Here is a 19468-nt window from a genome sequence, read left to right on the forward strand (position 1 = left end):
TACGTAAGTACTAATTCATCCCCCCTCTTAGTGTCAAAATGTTCCTAACATTTCCATAGCCCGAGAGAGATAATTAAGTTTGTACAAGATTTATTGTTCCCTCTAATAGATATGATGATATCATTTATAAATATGAGGTATGTGATTATTACTTCTCTAAAGTCAAAAGGAGTAATCTTATTTTAGGAGGATAATTTTTCAAGAAAAAAAGAAAGAAAGAACCTATTGGATCACGATGAAAGGTAGGGGATCTTTCATTGCCTAATACCCCCTCTATCCTTTGAACAAATAGAGAGTGACATCATTGATAAAACAAGAGGAGAGTTAATTTAAATAAACTTGAATCTAACATATGAATTTATAAGAGAAATTCATGAAGGTGATAACTTTGATGATGACTTTTCTTGAAATATGTTCAAAAGCTTTCTGAAAATTGATTTTGATTATAACGAGATGTTTTTTACATTTAGATTTATAAGGGCTGTGGACTTATTTATTAACAATCATATAAGTTTTGTCCTCAACAAAAGCAAATTGTATAGGTTGAATAAATTTGTCCAATAAAAGTCTTATAAATCACGTTGCATAATGATATGAGACAAAAATCAATTATCAAATGAGGATTCGGGTATTGGAGATAAAAACTAGGAACTTCACCCCAAGAATCTAGGAGTCAAGAGTAGTGATGAAACAAGATGAAAATTTTCATAGTATGACCTTTGACTATATCCCAATAACTAATGTAAAACTCAACAGAGAAGATGAAAACTTTCATAATGTGATATTTGACTATATCTCAATAGCTAATGTAAAACTCAATAGAGAATTCATCAAGCCTTGGGCTTTTACCCCAAGATATTGAGTTAAGAGTATTATGAATTCTCATAAGGGAGAAGTATTTGATCAACTTGCTATGGTTGTTGTCGATGAGGGAAGGCAAATCAGGTAAGAGGGGTAAGGAAGAGCCAACATAGTGATCCTTAGACTAAAGACTATAGTACCAAGCAGCAAAGGACTCAAGGATCAATAATAGTGTTATTATTATGCATCTTAAGGAATTTAACATTATTGTTCCATTCTCTTAAGGTTAACAAGTTTGTGAAAGTATCTTGTATTTTTGTCACTCTCTACTCTCTACCGACCATTGGGTTTTTACTATATTTTATAGTTTTTAGTGTTTTATCTATCTAATATGATAACCTTATGACAATCATGATCAAACAAAGCACCCAAGTCCTTTTTGGATTCAACTTTCTCAAGGTAATTCAGTAGGCATGTCAATAGTGGAATGAATCATATACTTGGTTTCAGGATAATTGTTCCAAAATGCTTCAAACTAAAAAGAGGGGTTTTTATTGCGAGATCTTGATAAGTAATCTAATGTGATGAAAAGAGGGCATCATCCAAAGTAACTTTAGAGAGATGTTTAACATAGGTATTGTGATGGTAGGAGACAAAATATTCATTGATTAAAACTAAAACATTTATTAGTCCAAGTAAAATTATTTTTATGAAAGCCCAAATACATTAGATGAATTGAAAAGATAAAATCATAAAAATATTATATAGCATATAGATAGGGGAGTTAATGTTAACTCCACCATCAATTGATTGTCATCATCAAGGAGATAATTGAATCTCGGATTTTGATGATGAAATCAATTGGTAAATTGTTTGATCTAATCTATATGTAGAGAAAAGTGTACAGAAAAAACAACCATAGTGGTAAGACATAAAGCAAATGTTGTGCCGAAGTCAAGATTGAGACTTCGTTGGGAGTTCGAAAGTTCGTCGGAAGTCCGGACGTTCGTCGGAAGTTCTGTCAGAATTAACTAAGAAGTCCAAGAGCTTGCCAAAGAAGCTCATTGGAACTCGCCAAGAAGATCGTCGTGAAGTCTAAGGGCTTACCGGAAGTCCGCCGAAACATTGCCGAGAGATCGTCGGAAGTTCACCGAAAGAACAATTGACGAACTGGAACAAGAATGCTTTGTTAAATATCTTAATTATTGTAGTTAGACCTTAAGTTGAGTTAGGATTGGGAGAAAATCTCACTAACTCAATTAGGGGCCAACTGGCCCTTAATAGGATTAAATTGGGCCGGATTGAACAGCTCATTCAACACTTGAAGTCACGGTCGGCGGTGGTACCACCGATAGTTAATGCTGCCAGGGGTGGTACTGCCCCTATCAAGCGGTGGTACCGCTAGAGCTCTGTCAGGTGGTGGTATTGCCAGACTAGGTGGTGGTACCACCTAGTGTCAGTCTATAGGCGGTGATACCGCTAGTACCCCGAAATTACGGAATTTGACACTTTTTGACTCTAATTATGAAGCCATTGGGGTCTATAAATACTCCACCTTTTTCTGCATGAAAGGGCATGAAAGTGTTAACATAATCTTGAATTCTTGGGGTGTTAAAGTGTTGTAAAAAAGCAAGAGTCCTCCTCCCCCCTTTCTAAGTGTTGAGATCATTCAAGAGAGGTGTGAGGCTTGTAAGGGTTATCTCCTAAACTTGTGAAAAGGAGAAAGTGCTATAAAGAGGTGATTAGTCTTTGCCTATTGAAGGAGGACCATTAGTGGATGCTGGTGACCTTGATAGAGGAGGAATCGGAAGTGGATGTAGGTCACAATGATCAAACCACTATAAATTCCAGTGTGTTCTTTCCTTACTGCAAATTCTCTTTACTGCATTCAACTTTACTACATTGCAAACTACCTAACCTTTTCTTCTCTACTTATTCAAAGTGAAACAAATGATTTGAGTCGAAACCGATTTTTATCGTATGAAGTTTCTCGAATCAATGAAATTTTTCTGCTATACCAATTCACCCCACCACCTCCCCCCCCCCCTCTTAGTATCGCTTTTGATCCTAACAATTAGTATCAGAGCAAGATCACTCTCATTTGGTTTGAAACTCAAGAGAGATGGTATTTGTCAATAACCAAAAGGGTCATTCAATTACACATCCACCAATGTTCAATGGGACGGATTATACATATTAGAAGACTAGAATGAGGATTTTTCTAATTTCAATAGATTTTAAGTTGTGGAATCTTATAGAAAATGGCTTTCAAAAGTCTTCTCTTCCAGTAAGCGAATGGAATAAGTTGGAGAAGAAGACTTTCGCTTTAAATGCCAAGGCTATGAATGCCTTGTTTTACGCTTTAGATAAAAATGAGTTCAATCGAGTGTCTATTTATGAAACGACTATTGATATTTAACACACACTTGAAATTACTCATAAAGGCACTAGTAGAGTAAAGGAGTCGAAGATAAATATTTTAGTTCATACTTATGAATTGTTTCGGATGAAGCCAAGTGAGACTATTGTCGATATGTATACCTATTTTACGAATGTCGTCAATAGTTTAAAAGCTCTTGGCAAGTATTTTTTGAACTTTGAACTTGTTAATAAAATCTTGAGATTCCTTCCAAAGAATTGAGACCCTAAAGTAACGACCATTCAAGAGACTAAGGATTTAAACAATTGTCCTCTCGAAGAACTAACCGGGTCACTAATGACATATGAGATGACTTGCAATGCTCATAAAGAGCTTAAGAACAACCTTCCAAAGAACATGAATGATATGACACTAAAAACTCAAGAAGACCACTTGAAAGAAAATTCAAGTGATGAGGACTATGATGATGACTTAGCACTCTTGACAAAAAAATTTAAAAAATTCATAAAAAGAAATAAATTTAAAATTAATACTAAAAATAAATTTGAACCCAAGAAAAAACAAGTTATATGTTATGAAAATAAGAAGCTGGGACATTTCAAAAGCGAATGTCCCCAAGCAAAGAAGAAGAAGGCTCTTAAAGCAACTTGGGACAACTCAAGTGCATCCAAAGAAGAGGAGCCAACCAACACAAAGCAAGTTGCTCACTACGCACTAATGGCTATCGGAGATGAGGTAAGCAATTCATTAGATATAAATTTATCTTTTGATGAACTTTTAAGTGCTTTTCATGAATTGTTTGATGAATATAGATCTTTGAGTAAAAAATATAACTCTTTGAAAAAGGATCATGCCATTTTAAATATTGAATTTAAAAAACTTAAGCATGATAATCCTTTTTTACCTCCATGTACTAAGTGTGAATACTTAGAGGCACTTGAGAAGGAAAACTTGCTACTCAAAGAAACCTTAGAAAAGTTTAAGATTGGTAGCAAGTCCTTGAACATGATCTTTGCCAATAAGAGTTAAGTTCATAGAAGATGAGGAATCGAATTTGTGAGTAGCTCTCATCAAAATCTAACCACCTTTGTTAAAAGCCCTACCTTGCATGTATATCCCCACACTAAATGTAACTTTTGTTGCAAACTAGGACATATTGTCTATAAATATCCACTTAAAAGATATAGTATACACAAATTGATTTGGGTTCCTAAAGGAACCATAAAGGACTATATGCAAAACGATAAGTTGAGTAGATCAATTTTTGAGGTACCCAAGGTCAATGACTACCTAAAAATCACTCTCTTTTGTAGAAATATTTACCATCAGAAGCTAGGAGCAAGGATGTTAGTTTGATAGTAGATGCTAAGGCTTATGACCGGAGATCCAAAATATTTCATAAAGCTCTCTAGCCAAAACAATAAAGGAAATATCATTGGAAGTAGAACTATTCGTAATAAAATAAATTTAAATGAAGATATTTTACATTCAATGAAATCATGCTTGATGATGTGATTTAAAATCATATGTTTTGAAATTATGTGCTGCTCATTTGACTTTTGTTTGGTTTTCGGATTTAAATGATGATGCACGATTCTTTTTAATACTGAAGCATACTTAGGAAACCATCTACATTGCCTCCATTGGGTTTCACAAAAAGTGATGGTGACTTTGGATTTGTTAAGACATGTCGAATGTATAAAATATTAAATAATCTACTTATTTTTCGAAGATATTCTTCAAAATTTGATTTTTTTCACCTTATTCTACCGTACTTTAACCAAGGAAAGGAGTTATACGAATAAACTATTTTTTTTATGTTTGTTTTTCGATATTTATGGTTTGTATGATTAAATCATTAATACACATGGATAGAAAAGTATTGGCATGCAAAAGTACTACAAAGCTTACACTTTCCTTAAGCACAAAATGATGATTGAAATACTAATTATAGCTGCTGCGTTGAAGGGTAAAAATTATAACTTGAAAATGGGCTGAAAATTATGCACCAGCAGTAGCACCGTTGGACTGGCGATGGCACCACCAGAGCACACTGCTAGTTGGCAGTAGCACCGCCCATAGCTCTACCCTATAAAAGGGCTTTTTAGGGTCGGTGGTAGAACCGCCCCTAAGCCTTCTTAGACCTCTTTCCCATACCTTAAAACCCTTCTCCACGTCTCATTCTCTTTGCTCATCCTCTAGAAACTCAAGAAAAACTTCGTCTCTTGTGAATCTAAAGATCAATCTCAACCTTTCAAGAGATCACTACAAATGTAATCCTAAAATATCTTTCTCTCAAGTTTTAGATCTTGCTTCTTATAGTTTTCTCATTAATAATATATGTAGTTCTATGACATTTAGAAGATCCTTAAGAGACAAGGGTAAAAGGAGAGTAGATGAAACCTATGACTCCACACTCTTTGATTCCCCCCAACATGCCCTTAAATATTTGAATATAGAAGTGTTCATAAGGGAAAATATGTAGATTTAGAAGAATTAGATAATTTAGAACCAAGTCAGTGGTTTGCCAATTTAGATGTCATTCCAATCCTCCAAATAAGTGAACCCATTTATCATGGACTTGTTCGGTTGTTTTACAATAACTTACAAGTAGATGAAAATGATAGGGTGTCCACTTCTCTATTAGGGCATCACATACCCATCACGGATAGTATAATTTGTAATTTTATAGAAATTCTTGAGAAAAGAAGATGTTGTTACTTTAGAAGGCTATGAGATGAAAAATCCATTGGGGTTATGTATTCTGAGGCATTAAGAACTATCTTTGGTAACCTAAATCTTTCCATTGTTCAAAAAAGTTATGAACATTTGCTACCCTTTAACACAAAATTGCTACATCATATAGTGATAAGTATCCTACTTCCAAAACAACACCATCGTGATGAAATTAGTCAAATGAAATTAAAAATGATATACTGGATTATGAAAGGACATGACAATTGTTTTGGTTACTTGATACAACAAAACATGATTAAACTACTGAAAAAAGATATGATGCTTCCATATGGTGGCTTGATCACTAGACTAATCCATACATATGACATAGTCATTCCACCTGACGAAGAAATCTTAAAATTAGATAGGTTTAATATCATAAATAGGAACCTGCTAAGGAGATTAAGATGCATAGTAAGAAATGGAATCTGGATTAGATTACCTAGGAGAACTGAACTTTCCCCATCAAAACCAGAACCAGAAACACCTATCTATAGGGAAAGTCATTCTCCTCCTACCAGTCCCCTTGAGGTAGCACCTCCAACAGAGCAAGCACCCTTTGTCGATCCAATAGTGACTCGACCGAATCAAATTGAACTACGTCAAGAGTAAATTGAACTACGTCAAGATTAAATCTTAACCGAGACGTCAGCAACTGAATACTTTGTTTAGGCATTTTGATTTACTACCCCTCTGAATAAGTTATGTATTTTTTTTTACTGATAAAAGGGGGTAGAGAACTAAAAGGTACCATGATGAGTTGTACTTTTTGATACACTATGCTTCTTATGACATACCCTTTGATGTTATGAATTTCTTGATGATGGCTCAATGCATGCATCACTCTAAGAATTAGACTTGATAAATCTTTTGAATGGATAATTTCCTTGATACATTCTTTGAACTTCTCAGTTTTCTTTTTTGAATCAAGAACGTTTTTCTTTTGATATTTACAAAAGAAAAGATTCGACTTTTGGTATTTATAACTTGATGTATTTACAGAGTTAGGGATGCTAAATTGTCCGAATGCATGAGTTTACTGTATTTCTTTTCCAAACTATCTTTCTCTTAATGTATTTCATGAATGGAGTTTTCATGAGTTTATTTCGTTTTTATCTTCCTTGATATCAAGTTTACTTCATATCCTTGCTTCATCACTTAATGATTTTTGATCCTTGAAAGATGAATTTTAGTATGCAATGATTACTAGCAAGAATGGCGATTTGATTTCACATATTTTGATTTAAATCACTTCATAAATTCAGTTCTTAATGAATTCCCTCCTTACCTTCCTTCCTCTTCTTCATGCAAAGTTTTGATGACAGGAGGGAGAATCTCTCGTTAATGTTAATAACTTTTTTATGTTAAGAACTTTTGAATGTTACCCCTGCAACAATGCAAAATAGATTGGATAAATTAGTGTGAAACTTGCTTGAATTTTTACCACACTTGCATTGTTGAATTATTCTCCTTTTTGTTGATGACAAAGGGGGAGAAATGATACCAAAATATGACAAAGTTGATGACCAATTGACATTGGCATTGTAATATATGTAATGTATCTTATCGTAAATGCTTGTATCTTATCATAAATGCTTAAAACATGATTGGTATCGTCAAATACAAATACTTGAAAAATATCAAATGTTTGCTTGAAATATACCGTAATGTGGCATGATTACTTATAAATATTTTATTCCTAGTATCATGCTTGATTTCGTATCAAAATGATAAATGTCTATCATTATGGTGAAAATTTGAAATTACCATGCTTTATTTCGTATTGGAATCATGCCTCAGAATGATGAATCGTCATTTTTTGTAATTTGAATCTTAGAAAGCTTCATCTATGAAATTTCTATCATATGAAAAAATGATGATTATTTATCATCTTTTTATATTGAACTTGAAAATGGATGCCATGCCTTGATATCATTTTTATTGATAAATGCATGGTATCGTATTTTAAAATCGATAAATCATGATAAGTATCATGATGTGCATGTTGATAAGTTTAAATGAATATAACTTATCGGTTTGATGCTTGAATTCAAAGGTATTGAATTTAAGAATGTCTTTTCTCAAGTATGGTATATAGATAGGAAGAGTTAAGGTTAACTCCGTCATCAATTGATTGTCATCATCAAAAAAGGAGAGATTGTTGAATCTCAGATTTTGATGATGAAATCAATTGGTAAATTATTTGATCTAATCTATATGTTGAGAAAAGTATGCAGGAATAACTACGATAGCGATAAGACATAAAGCAAATGTTATGCCAAAGTCAAGATCGAGACTTCGTTGGGAACTTAAGAGTTCGTCGGAAGTCTGGACGTTCATCAAAAGTTCTGTCGGAATTAACCAGGAAGTCCAGAAGTTTACCAAAGAAACTTATCGAAACTCGCCAAGAAGATCGTCATGAAGTCTAGAAGCTTGCTGAAAGTCCACCAGAACATTGCCGAGAGATCATCGGAAGTTTGCCGGAAGCTCACCGGAAGAATAATTGATGAACCAAAACAAGAATGCTTTATTAAATGTCTTAATTATTGTAGTTAGACCTTAAGTTGAGTTAGGATTGGGGGGAAATCTCACTATCTCATTTAAGGGCCAATTAGGCCCTTAACAAGACTAAATTGGGTCGAATTGAATAGCCCATTCAACATCTAAAGTCTTGGTCGACGGTGGCATCGCTTGATGACTCAGTCTCCCAAGTGGTTTGGGCGGTGGTACCGTCGGCAGTTAATGTTGCTAGTAATGGTACCGCCCCTATCAAGCAGTGGTATCACTAGAACTCAATCTTCGAGAGCTCTGTTAGGTGGTGGTACCGCTAGACTGGGTGGTGCTACCACCCAGTGTCAGTCTGCAAGCGGTAGTATTGTCCAATAATGACGGTGGTACCATTAGTACCCCAAAATCTAGGGATGTGACACTTTTTAGTTCCAATTTTGAAGCCATTAGGGCCTATAAATACCCCACCCTTTTCTACATAAAAGGGCATAAAAGTGTTAACAAATCTTGAATTCTTGGGGTGTTAAAGTGTTGTAAAAAAGCAAGAGTCCTCCTCCCTTTCTAAGTGTTGAAATCATTTAAGAGAGATGAGACTTGTAAGGGTTATCTTCTAAACCCGTAAAAAGTAAAAAGCGCTGTAAAGAGGTGGTTGGTCTTTACCTATTGAAGAATGACTATTAATGGATGCCGGTGATCTTGACGGAAGAGAAATCAGAAGTGGATGTAGGTCACAATGATCGAACCACTATAAATTCCGATGTGTTTTTCCCTTACTGCAAATTCTCTTTACTGTATTCAACATTATTATTTTGCAAATTGCCCAATCTTTTCTTTTCTACTTATTCAAAGTGAAACAAATAATTTGAGTCTAAATCGATTTTTATCATACAAAGTTGCTCAAATCAACAAAATTTTTTCGCTGCACTAATTCACCCCACTCTTAGTGTCGCTCTTGATCCTACCAAATATAAACTCTTGCAAACTTACCTTTTGCTATCTTTAAAAGTTTTAAAATAATTATTGCTATTTGGAATGATATATGAACTCAAGCGGGAGATGAAAATTATACCCAAGATTTAAAATAATTATTGCTATTTGGAATGATATATGGACTGAAGGGGGAGATGAAAATTATACCCAAGATTTAAAAAATTATACCCAAGATAAAAGTTTTAAAATAATTATTGCTAAAAATTGAAATTCCCAAAGATTATAGTTAAGGCCATCCCCTCAAAACTGTGCTTGTCAAATTAATGATAAGAACTTATCTTCTTCCTCCGATGAAAATTCAAAGTAAAATAATTAAAATGTTAGATAAATGATCTGGTAGTCAGAGTTTAAGCTTTATTTATTTAGTAGTTTTGTCGTCAAGAAATCAAGTCACAAAGAACACCCTAAATATTTACAATGAGGAGCAAATTGTCATTGTTCCTTAGCATCAACAATGTCTTAGGATTCTAACTTTAGCACATTTACGGAATAAATTTTAGATTCTTTGAACTTTTTCATATTCTTTAAAGCTTTCTAAGTCATAGTGATGTGCACTATGGAAGAGGCTTGCCTACATACTTAGGCCTTCATGAGATTCTCTCTACAGGATAATATATTTAAAAAATATAAGTCCAATGATATTATCGGCGAAAAATAAAATCACGACGAGAGCAAAAATGATAGAAGTTGGAGGGTTTACAAGTAAAAGGAGAAGAGTCACTTAAGGAGAGAGGAAGAGTTGATGAAGCCATCTCTTCAAAGAGGATATTTTATGATACGCTAGGAACTTATTTAATTTTTATTCTTAAATATCAAAATCAAATCGATCCAAATTTGATTTTCAAATCAAACTCTTATAAAAATCTGAATTAAAGGTCCAAACGTCCAAAAACAAAATGCTCGCTCATAAAATGTCAAAAAAAAAATCAATATCGGATAAATTCCTCGAATTTCTGAATTTTCTTTATCAATCTGCCGTTTACAATGACAATATTTTAATTATTTCGCCAGAGAAATCGTGGTCAAAGTCCGGTTGACAAGGATCGGTCGGTATTCTTTTGTCCGTCGATGACGTGTGCAGGTAACGATGACGGGCGTACTACCTCCGGTTGAATCCCACAGACGCTTGCTTCATCTTTTATCTCCATAAAATATCTCTCCCTCCGTCTCTGTTAGTCTCGTCCACAGAAGGCCTCATACTATCCACAGATGTAAACACCTTTAAACCTCCACAAAACCCTCTCTATCTCCCTCGGTAATGGCGAATCCGTCTTCTTCTCCATGCTTCTGAGCGCTGCTTAGCCGAGCCCCGTCAGTTGATTCATGGCTGCAGCGAGCGCCCCTCCGCCTCCAATCTCGACGCCGAAGCGCCTCTCCCTCCGCTACCCCTCTCGTTCCAGACTGGGATGGCTTCCGGCCCCCAAGTGCCCTCTCACAAGAGGGAATCCGCGATTGATCTTCTCGCTCAGGAACACCGCCTTCTACACCGAGGGGGCCGTTGCCCCCCGGTTAGAGAGGCCTGAGGCCGAGCCGGACGACATTGCTATCCTCAACGAGAGGATCCGAAGGGAACATAAGCGCAGGGAGGGAGCCAACAACGGAAGCTCGATGGACTCCGTCGAGGCCGATAAGTACATCAAGCTGGTGAAGGAGCAGCAGCAGAGGGGCTTGCAGAAGCTCAAGGGGGATAAACATGGCAATGTGGGCGGGTTCGGGTACCAGGTTGATCCCTACACGCTTCGGCCTGGGGATTATGTTGTGCATAAGAAGGTTGGGATTGGGAAGTTCGTCGCCATCAAGTTCGACGCGCCAAAGGACTCATCCTCGGGCCCCATTGAGTATGTCTTCATCGAGTATGCTGATGGTATGGCTAAGCTTCCTGTCAAGCAGGCATGCCGGATGCTGTACCGCTACAATCTGTGAGAATTTTCTCATCACATCAATATTATCTGGTTCTCTTTCACATTCTTAGTTGAGTTAATATCTTCCAGAATTTGAATTTATAACATTTGATATTTAAAAGAAAATTGAAGTAATGGAAGATAGAGATGAAAAGATTATGCACATCGAACCTCAGCGGCCGTTTGATACATATATAAGGGTTAAGGGAATAGGTGATGCTATCCCATAACTAAGTGCATTGTAATGACACATACCTTGTTGGGTTTGAAAATGCATCAAACTGTATCCTTATTTTCTTTCACCTAGACAACAAATGGTGCAAACAAAGGGAATAAGTTCTCTGATCGCTGGAATTGCATGTTCCACTAAAAAATGCATCCTTTGATTGTAGTAAGTAGGAAAGAGAGAAAGAGTAGTGGGACTATGATGGATGAGATATAAGATAATATTTGATCCTCACATAATTACAATTTTTCTCTACAATTTCTACACCATGAAGTTCCATTTATTTGTAGGGATTAGGAGACAAATCCTTTAAATTTGCAATCATTATCATGAACCTATGATAAGGTTCATGTACCTTTTCATAATGACCCTATTCAATATGACCTTCCATTTTCATATGCCTTTTGTTGGTGTCTCATCTCGACAAAAGACATAAGATAAATAGAATAAATTTATTTTCCAACATAATTCCTTAGTTTTCTTCAAACATGTATTCACAACAAGCTCTTTAATTTGAAAATTAATTTTGAACTAAGGGGCTTCTGAAAATATCGACATCCAGTTTGATGTAACTCGATATTGTCTCTTCTTTCTTAAATAACATCTTCTTTTATCTTTCTTCTTCTACATTCATCTTTTATTTCTTCATTTTATTCTCATCCAGTTTGACCACGTTTGTCAACCACTTCCTTGGCCTCTTCCATGTCCTTGACTTCTATCAAGACCACAATTATAAAGCCTTCATTTTTTTCTCATCCGCTTTGACCATGTTTGTAAACCACTTCTATGGCATCTACCATGCCCTTGATTTCTATCACGACCACAATTATAAAGCCTTCATCTTTCTCCTTTAAGGATGTTTAAAGAATTTGTTTCTTCATATCTGGACTCTTTTCAAGGTGTTTATAAGAGTTTGGAAGATACCTTTGAAAAGGTGTCATGACCTTATGATACCCTTTACGTAGGTCTTTTGGACATGCATCGAACCTTGCTCGTATGGAGAGAGCATTTTTCTAGCTGATGATGAGTTAGGAAGCATAGGAGTATGTGCAGATATGCGTCACATGTCAATATGACAAGGTGGAGGGACAAAAGCTAGTGGGTCAATTGGAGCCTTTGCTATCACATCCTTAGCCTAGCTTAGCTGGGATTGCCTAAGGCGTGTGACACTCAAGTGATATTCGTCCGCAAGGGTTAGCTTAGACCTTAACCTTGTACAATCCACAAAAACTATGCATAGAGAAGAAAAGTTTAGAAAGACGAACACACATATAATATGCTACTATCGTACATAAAGACAAAATAATTGGGATTGCAAGCAACACAAAGCAACTAGTTTTTATTAAGCACAAAAAACTCACTCAAATGGGCTGAATGATCATGTACAAAGGGGCTCGGAAGGTAGGTATAGGCCCAATATTTGCTTAATCTATCAGTTGAACATAAAACGAACATGCTAAAGATGTTGCACCATTCCTTAGACATATAACCAAGGTGCCATCCACAGGGTTTCAGGGTGCCGAGACAACTAACATTTCATGCCCATTCAGCCATAACACACAAGAATGTGGTTGTTTTGTCTGTTTCCCTTGTGTGCGAAGCTGCATAGCCAGAAGCGTTTCCAAGTTTTCTCAAGAAAAACAAAAAACAAAACACTTCCAATAAAGCAAAATAGGACTGGCAATGCTTCATGCCTGTACAATCTGCCTAAGAAAACACTTCAAAACACTTGGTGAAGTGGCAGAACCTTCCCACTTTAGAAATAAGTTGGGAGCTAGATAATGCTTTGAGGCATGAAGAATATATTATATTAACATTCAAGCACATGTCAACAAGGACATTGACAGTGTAAGTGGGAGGACATATCATGGATTGTAGCCACATCCTTTACTGCAGCAATAACAACTTTGGTTGCATGAGCAGTTTGCCACTTTCATTTTTGTTATGTTTTTTATACAGCATAAACTTGAGAGGCATACGGTAGGCTAGTATTGTCAATTTTGCTTGTATTTGAGTCCTTATAATAGAAAAGATTGTTGCGAGCTGAAACTTAATGAACAGGGTGCAACTGGGCCAATATAGCCCGCTTCCAAGACCGTCATAGGAGGTTTTTGGTGAGCAGAGCATTTAGCAAAATGTTAGCCTTCTCAGCCCCAAGGAACTCTCTAGGTGGAATAAGGGTTTGATGTGCTACTCAAGGGGCAAGAAGACATATTAAGTGAGCCTTACATGTTGCTTTGTTTGATCACCATGTGTGTTTGGCATTCATTTTGCTCCTCTCTACCTTTGGGCCCTTCACAGCATTCATTCAAGCTTGTCGACTGTCCCTTGTTGCTTGATAAAACTTTTCTTTGCCTTTTGTTGCTTGTTCAATCTATATCGAGTGCCTTGTAAATAGCTGTGCATGCACTTATTGATTTACTTTCTGTTTTCTCTCTTCCAAGTGCTGCCTTGCCATGCAAGGTTAAAAGTTGGCTGGCTCCTTGCTAATAGGTCCAGCACAAGAGTTCAGCACAAGTTAAGGCAAATCATTAAGTTAGTTCCAAGTGCCAAGCATATCAGGTGGTGAGCTTGGTATTGGACTAGACGTTGCAGAATTGTCTTGTCCATGTATCGATCAGTTGTTAGACCAGTCAATACCAGACCATATGAGTGGTATGGTTGAGATTTGAATCGATTTCTGAGAGTAAATATTTGTTGCATGTGGACTTGCATATGCAATTAGGTTTCATATCATGGAAGTCTATCGTAGAATATACTCAAGTTTGCTTCAAATATTCATAATTTTCCTTGCATTTCTGAAGAAAAGAACTACATGCTTCTATCTACCAATCCTTTCTGTAGCATATGATGTAATTTTCTCTGTAGCATACAGGGTATTCCTAAATTTATTTGTTAAGTTTGCATCACACTCACCTATTATCAAATATTCTTTTGAATCCTCACTGTACCTTTTTGATAGTCATTTTTAGTTTTTACATTGCATGTCTCATTCCATCAGATCATGCTGCAGTTGATTTAGGATATACATTTATGAGCATTAACTTGACCCTGAGATCAACTGAGTATTTTGTTCTTAGGGATATATATTAAACATTTCTTCAGCTTATTCCTTTTGCAGTCCAAATGAAACAAAAAAGCCACGAGCATTGAGCAAGCTGAGTGACCCTACTACATGGCAAAGGAGAAGGATAAAAGGGAAGATTGCTGTTCAGAAAATGATTGTTGACTTGATGGAACTATACTTGCATAGGCTGAAACAGAAAAGGCCACCATATCCAAAGAGCCCATCCATGGCTGAATTTGCAGCTCACTTTCCTTATAAGCCTACCCCAGACCAAAAACAGGTTCGTCTATTCTCACTACAGTTATGAATCTCGTAGCACTGGTTTTGGGGATTCCTATTTGTGGTGCCATATCCTGAGCCTCAATTGTAGTGCTTTACAGTTTATGATCTACTAGGTGAGCAGATTTTGCTAACTTCTGATGGTTCAACCTTCTTTTCGTGTTTAGAGCAATAAAAAATGCTATAGAACTAGTCTGCAGAGTCATGTGATAGATGTCTTCAAAATAAGTGTTCATAGATTATAACTGAAGATTTCAGGCAACAAAACCAGATAGGTTCATAACAAAATTTTGTTCTATTAGGCTATTAGTGCCCATCATCTTGGTGATGTTTGACACATCACATGCTGTTTGCACAGTCCATATGCCTTTGCACTGACATGGGCTTTTTAGTGACAACAAATAGGAGAAAAAAAAGAACAAAGAAACAAAGAGAGGCAAGTAAAGACTCATTCAATGTAGGGAATAACAATAGCTGCAATACCATGTGCATTTCTTTCGTATTGCTGTTCAATAATGGGTCATGGGAGAAGCAGGCATCACTGGTCAAAGTACCGAGTGATCAGGTAGGTAAAAGAGCAGTATTGTTATGAAACCACAGCAAAACCCATGAGCCTTTTAAGATTAGATAACTCAGGCTTTCTTAGGCTGACTTGAGTGAGTCTTTGGTTTGGTGTTTAGGCCTGCAGTATAACTAAATCCATAAGCTGGCTTATTAATGAATAATGATGATAACATCCTTCTGAATCCAGAGCCAAATAATGCTCCATCTCTTTGACTTATTTCTATTTTTCATCTGAGGGAGCACCAACCTGGAAGACTTTAAAAGGTATCATGCGTGTGCCTGTTGTTCATTGACTTGCTTTTCTGTTTTGGTTAAGATTGAGTGGCATTATAATGCTTGCTTCCTTATCCTTTTTCTTTAACTTTTTTTTGAATTGTGGAGTGTATCTAGTGTGGAAAGGTGGATGATTTCTTTCTTCTATTTCATCTGTGCACTTAATCTAGCTGAAATCTAGCATGCTTTTTTTTTTTTTGTCATTACAGCATGGAAATAGACTTGAGCTTTCTTGGATGACTCTGTGCATTTTTATTACTTACAGGCATTTATTGATGTTGAAAGAGATTTGACAGAAAGAGAAACTCCAATGGACAGGTTGATCTGTGGAGATGTTGGCTTTGGTAAAACAGAAGTAGCATTGCGTGCTATTTTCTGTGTTGTCTCTGCCGGAAAACAAGCTATGGTTCTCACACCAACTATTGTTTTAGCCAAACAACACTTTGTTGTAATTTCTGAGAGGTTTTCTCCGTATCCTCATATAAAGGTTGGGCTGCTGAGCAGATTTCAGGTATGCTAGTCTTTAGGAGGTTTAAATGTGTTCTATATCAATTTTACTGTTTATCTTTTTCTTTTTCTTTTTTTCAAAATCTTGATTTACTGTTCTACACCTTCAGTTATTTTCTTGTCTTTATTGTTGTGTATGCATGAAGGAAGGACTGTCGGTCTGATTTTAATAGTGAAAACTTCTACTTGTTGAGATCATTTGAAGAGTACATTATGAAGATTGTTGAATTCTATGGTGCTGAGAACATGGAAAACATACCTAAATATTGGTTTACAGGTGTACCAGACCCACTTACCAATTTGACAAGTTTTTGAAGATGTCAACTCGAGTAGCTGGGAAAAATCTTGACCGTTGATAGCAAGGTCGTAAGATCAGATTCTGTGTTCACTACTTACCTTCTGCTATATGATTTGGCAATAACTGAAAATTGACACAAATCTGAGATCTAGTTTGTAATTACCAGCTTAAGGTTTTCTTGTTAGAACTTGCATATACATCTCAATTTTGCCCCCTTTGAAGCTTAAGGGCATCTCCTTGATGTAGGCCATATAGTCCAAGGCTTGTACCACTACATAATATAGCTTGTAGGAAAATTTCGAGAAGAAATCTCTGAAGTTGGAGATCTGAGTCCAATAAATCTTAGATAAGAAGACAGATCTTTGTAGTTGATAATCTGATGGCTTGTTCACTTTCGAACTCAAACCGATACATATCTGAAATAGCACATATGTGCATGACCTTATAACTAATCTGAAAAGAACCTTCACAATAATGATGAAAAATAGCCCTTGGCACTATAATAAGATTTGAGTAGTGGAAGAGTCTGCATCTAGCAGAAGGGTTGTGTGTGCCTGAACCATACACTTGATTTTAGATAGAATATTAGGGATCAATATTAAGCCAATATGAGTCTTCCCAAGGAACCCAGAGTGGCTGTAGCTGAAGGACTACATCAGTTTAGTTCATTCTCTTCCTTGTGAGCTTCTAATTGTTCTTCAAGTGTTTGATCAGCTATTGGAACCTCAGGATCTATTTACTTGAACTAATTCTGACTTTTGCTTGATCTTCACTAATTTGCAACTTTGATGATTTTTTTCCAGCTACCTTTATATGATGGATCTTGGTTGGAAGAGTTTGCATCCTTGAATTTATAAACTTGGGAAGAAAAACATAGCCGGTAAATCATGGTTGTTATGTACCCATCAGGTGTATCCTTGAACCATGATTTTCAGCATACCATTAATGTATTTTATGGATTACCCTAGAATACTTCAAGTCCTAGAAAGATTAGGCGTTTTTCCACTAATAACCCTAAAAATAGAAAATGGATATAAGCCTCTATGACTATGTCTTGAACTTTGGTTACCTTTTGTGCACTGATTTTAGTATAATTAAGACCTTTCTCTCGTTTTCATTCTTGGAGAATTTATTCTCAAATTTCCTGAGTTGGAGATTACCCTGATAGGAGAGTCATATCCTATCTATCAGTATGTTGGTCTACAAGACTTAATGGTTATCATCAATAATTTGGGAGGTCATGTATTACGACCTGTTATATCCAAGTTATTGAGCAGTGGTGTGCCAAACTAGGTATTGACATTTATTATTTATTCCTTGACTTGTCTCTTCACCAACATCATTTTTAAGTTGTAATCCTTTAGCATTGGAACTTTGGAAATAACATGGCTTTTTGGTTTTTCTCTTATAGTAGAATTTAACTGATAGTGATCTCCAACTGTATGCTTTAGTTTATTATGATGCCAATTCTCATGACTCCTAATCCTTCATACAGTTCACACTTTGTCTTGCATTCTTTGTCACCATCAGTGAGGGTTGGTTCTATCAATGTTATGAATACCGTACGATGTATCGGTGTACTGAGCTTTGCTCAGTATGGTACAACATACCAAACGATATGCCTAAATTAGGCGTAAATCTCTCCGAAAATATCTGAAAAATAGAAAAAAAGTTAGGATAGGATTTTTAAGTTATAAATAAATATATATTAAGTATAGTTTTAGTAAAAATAATGTAAATTAAGAATAGTGCCATATATCTTTTTCGGGCTTTGAAGAGTAGCCTTGTGTAAGGTTCGTAATTTTGGATTGTCCTTCCGTTAATATTGAATTATCAGAAAAAATATTTAAATTGTTAGATTATTTTTTATACAACTTAAATTTTAAGATTCAAATGAACTAACTAGTCACATGTGTAGATATACCTGATTCTACCATCAAAACGAAAAATGGGCCTCCACGGGTGGTGGATCAGGGTCCTTGATTCTATGTATATATATATCAATATGATATGTTTGTCGGACCCAATCCTGAAATTGATCTTATGACATAGTGTATTGATACACTTTATGTCATTGGTACATCAATGTGGTGATGGTCGTAGGTTGATCGTCATGAATCAGGTGTTCGAGGCGGCTCCTAAGGCATGTATTGGTGAATGTCAGAACTTCTACTTTCACTACTGATCTGTTGCTCCATATCATACTATTGATCGGAGAAGTATAACTAATTATCACCATACTATTGTTGGCCATAAGATTCTCCATAATACGATGACTGTGAATACGTTGAGCTTCGTTCTGTTTCTACGTCGTGTAGGCTCTCTGGCATCTGCTCAAAATCAACCATTATTTTTCCCTTCTCCTTCCGTGCATAAACTTGACTAGTATCTCGTCGATTTTCATGATTTGAATCTTCGATGACATGTGTAAAATGTTGTTGCTCAGTCCATGCACCACCCTCAAATTATGTAGACGGGACCAACGACTCCTCGACGTCGCCACCATCATGGGTCGAGGCATTGCTGCCCACGTCGCTGCCATGTTTATGGACCGAGTGAGTTGCTGAATGTGTCTCGTCGCTTGACTCGATTCTTTCCAACGGTGCAGTTGATGCTACTGCTTTTCCATTTGCCTTTGCCTTTGTATGTTGGGCGGACGACTGTGACAATTGGGTGTTTATAATTCCTAGAGTAGTTTGACTCGATCTTGTTTGGCTCCTTCCGCCACGTTTTGACCGAGGGGGATTTTCTTCTTGCTAGGGATGTGCTTCCTCTTCTTCTATTGCTTGGGTGATAAAACGCGAAGGATATTAAGGATCTCCCACCTCATTAAGTAGAGGATCCTCTTGGTTCTCTGTCACTTCGACCCACTCTAACATCGACTTTGAATCTTCGTTGTAGAAATGGAGGTCGATGGTATCAATCTCTGGTTCCTCTG

At 36.2% G+C, this 19468-nt stretch overlaps 1 protein-coding gene across 2 annotated transcripts in view; it reads left to right on the forward strand.

Annotated features, from left to right (window-relative positions):
* The first annotated feature begins 10602 nt into the window (after positions 1-10602).
* The window catches only part of LOC103994938 (ATP-dependent DNA helicase At3g02060, chloroplastic), a 42362-nt gene continuing 33496 nt past the window's right edge, over positions 10603-19468 (forward strand). The window contains exons 1-3 of one of the 2 annotated variants that reach the window (XM_009415400.3): positions 10603-11334; positions 14664-14889; positions 15991-16236. In XM_009415400.3, the coding sequence (XP_009413675.2) occupies positions 10739-11334; positions 14664-14889; positions 15991-16236 (1068 nt within the window). In that variant the 5' untranslated portion in view covers positions 10603-10738. Of the gene's footprint in view, positions 11335-14647; positions 14890-15990; positions 16237-19468 lie in introns of both variants that reach the window. The other variant, XM_065079471.1, reaches the window with a different exon arrangement.

Source organism: Musa acuminata, chromosome BXJ1-8 (genome assembly GCF_036884655.1).
Source record: "Musa acuminata AAA Group cultivar baxijiao chromosome BXJ1-8, Cavendish_Baxijiao_AAA, whole genome shotgun sequence".
NCBI classification, from domain to species: domain Eukaryota; kingdom Viridiplantae; phylum Streptophyta; class Magnoliopsida; order Zingiberales; family Musaceae; genus Musa; species Musa acuminata.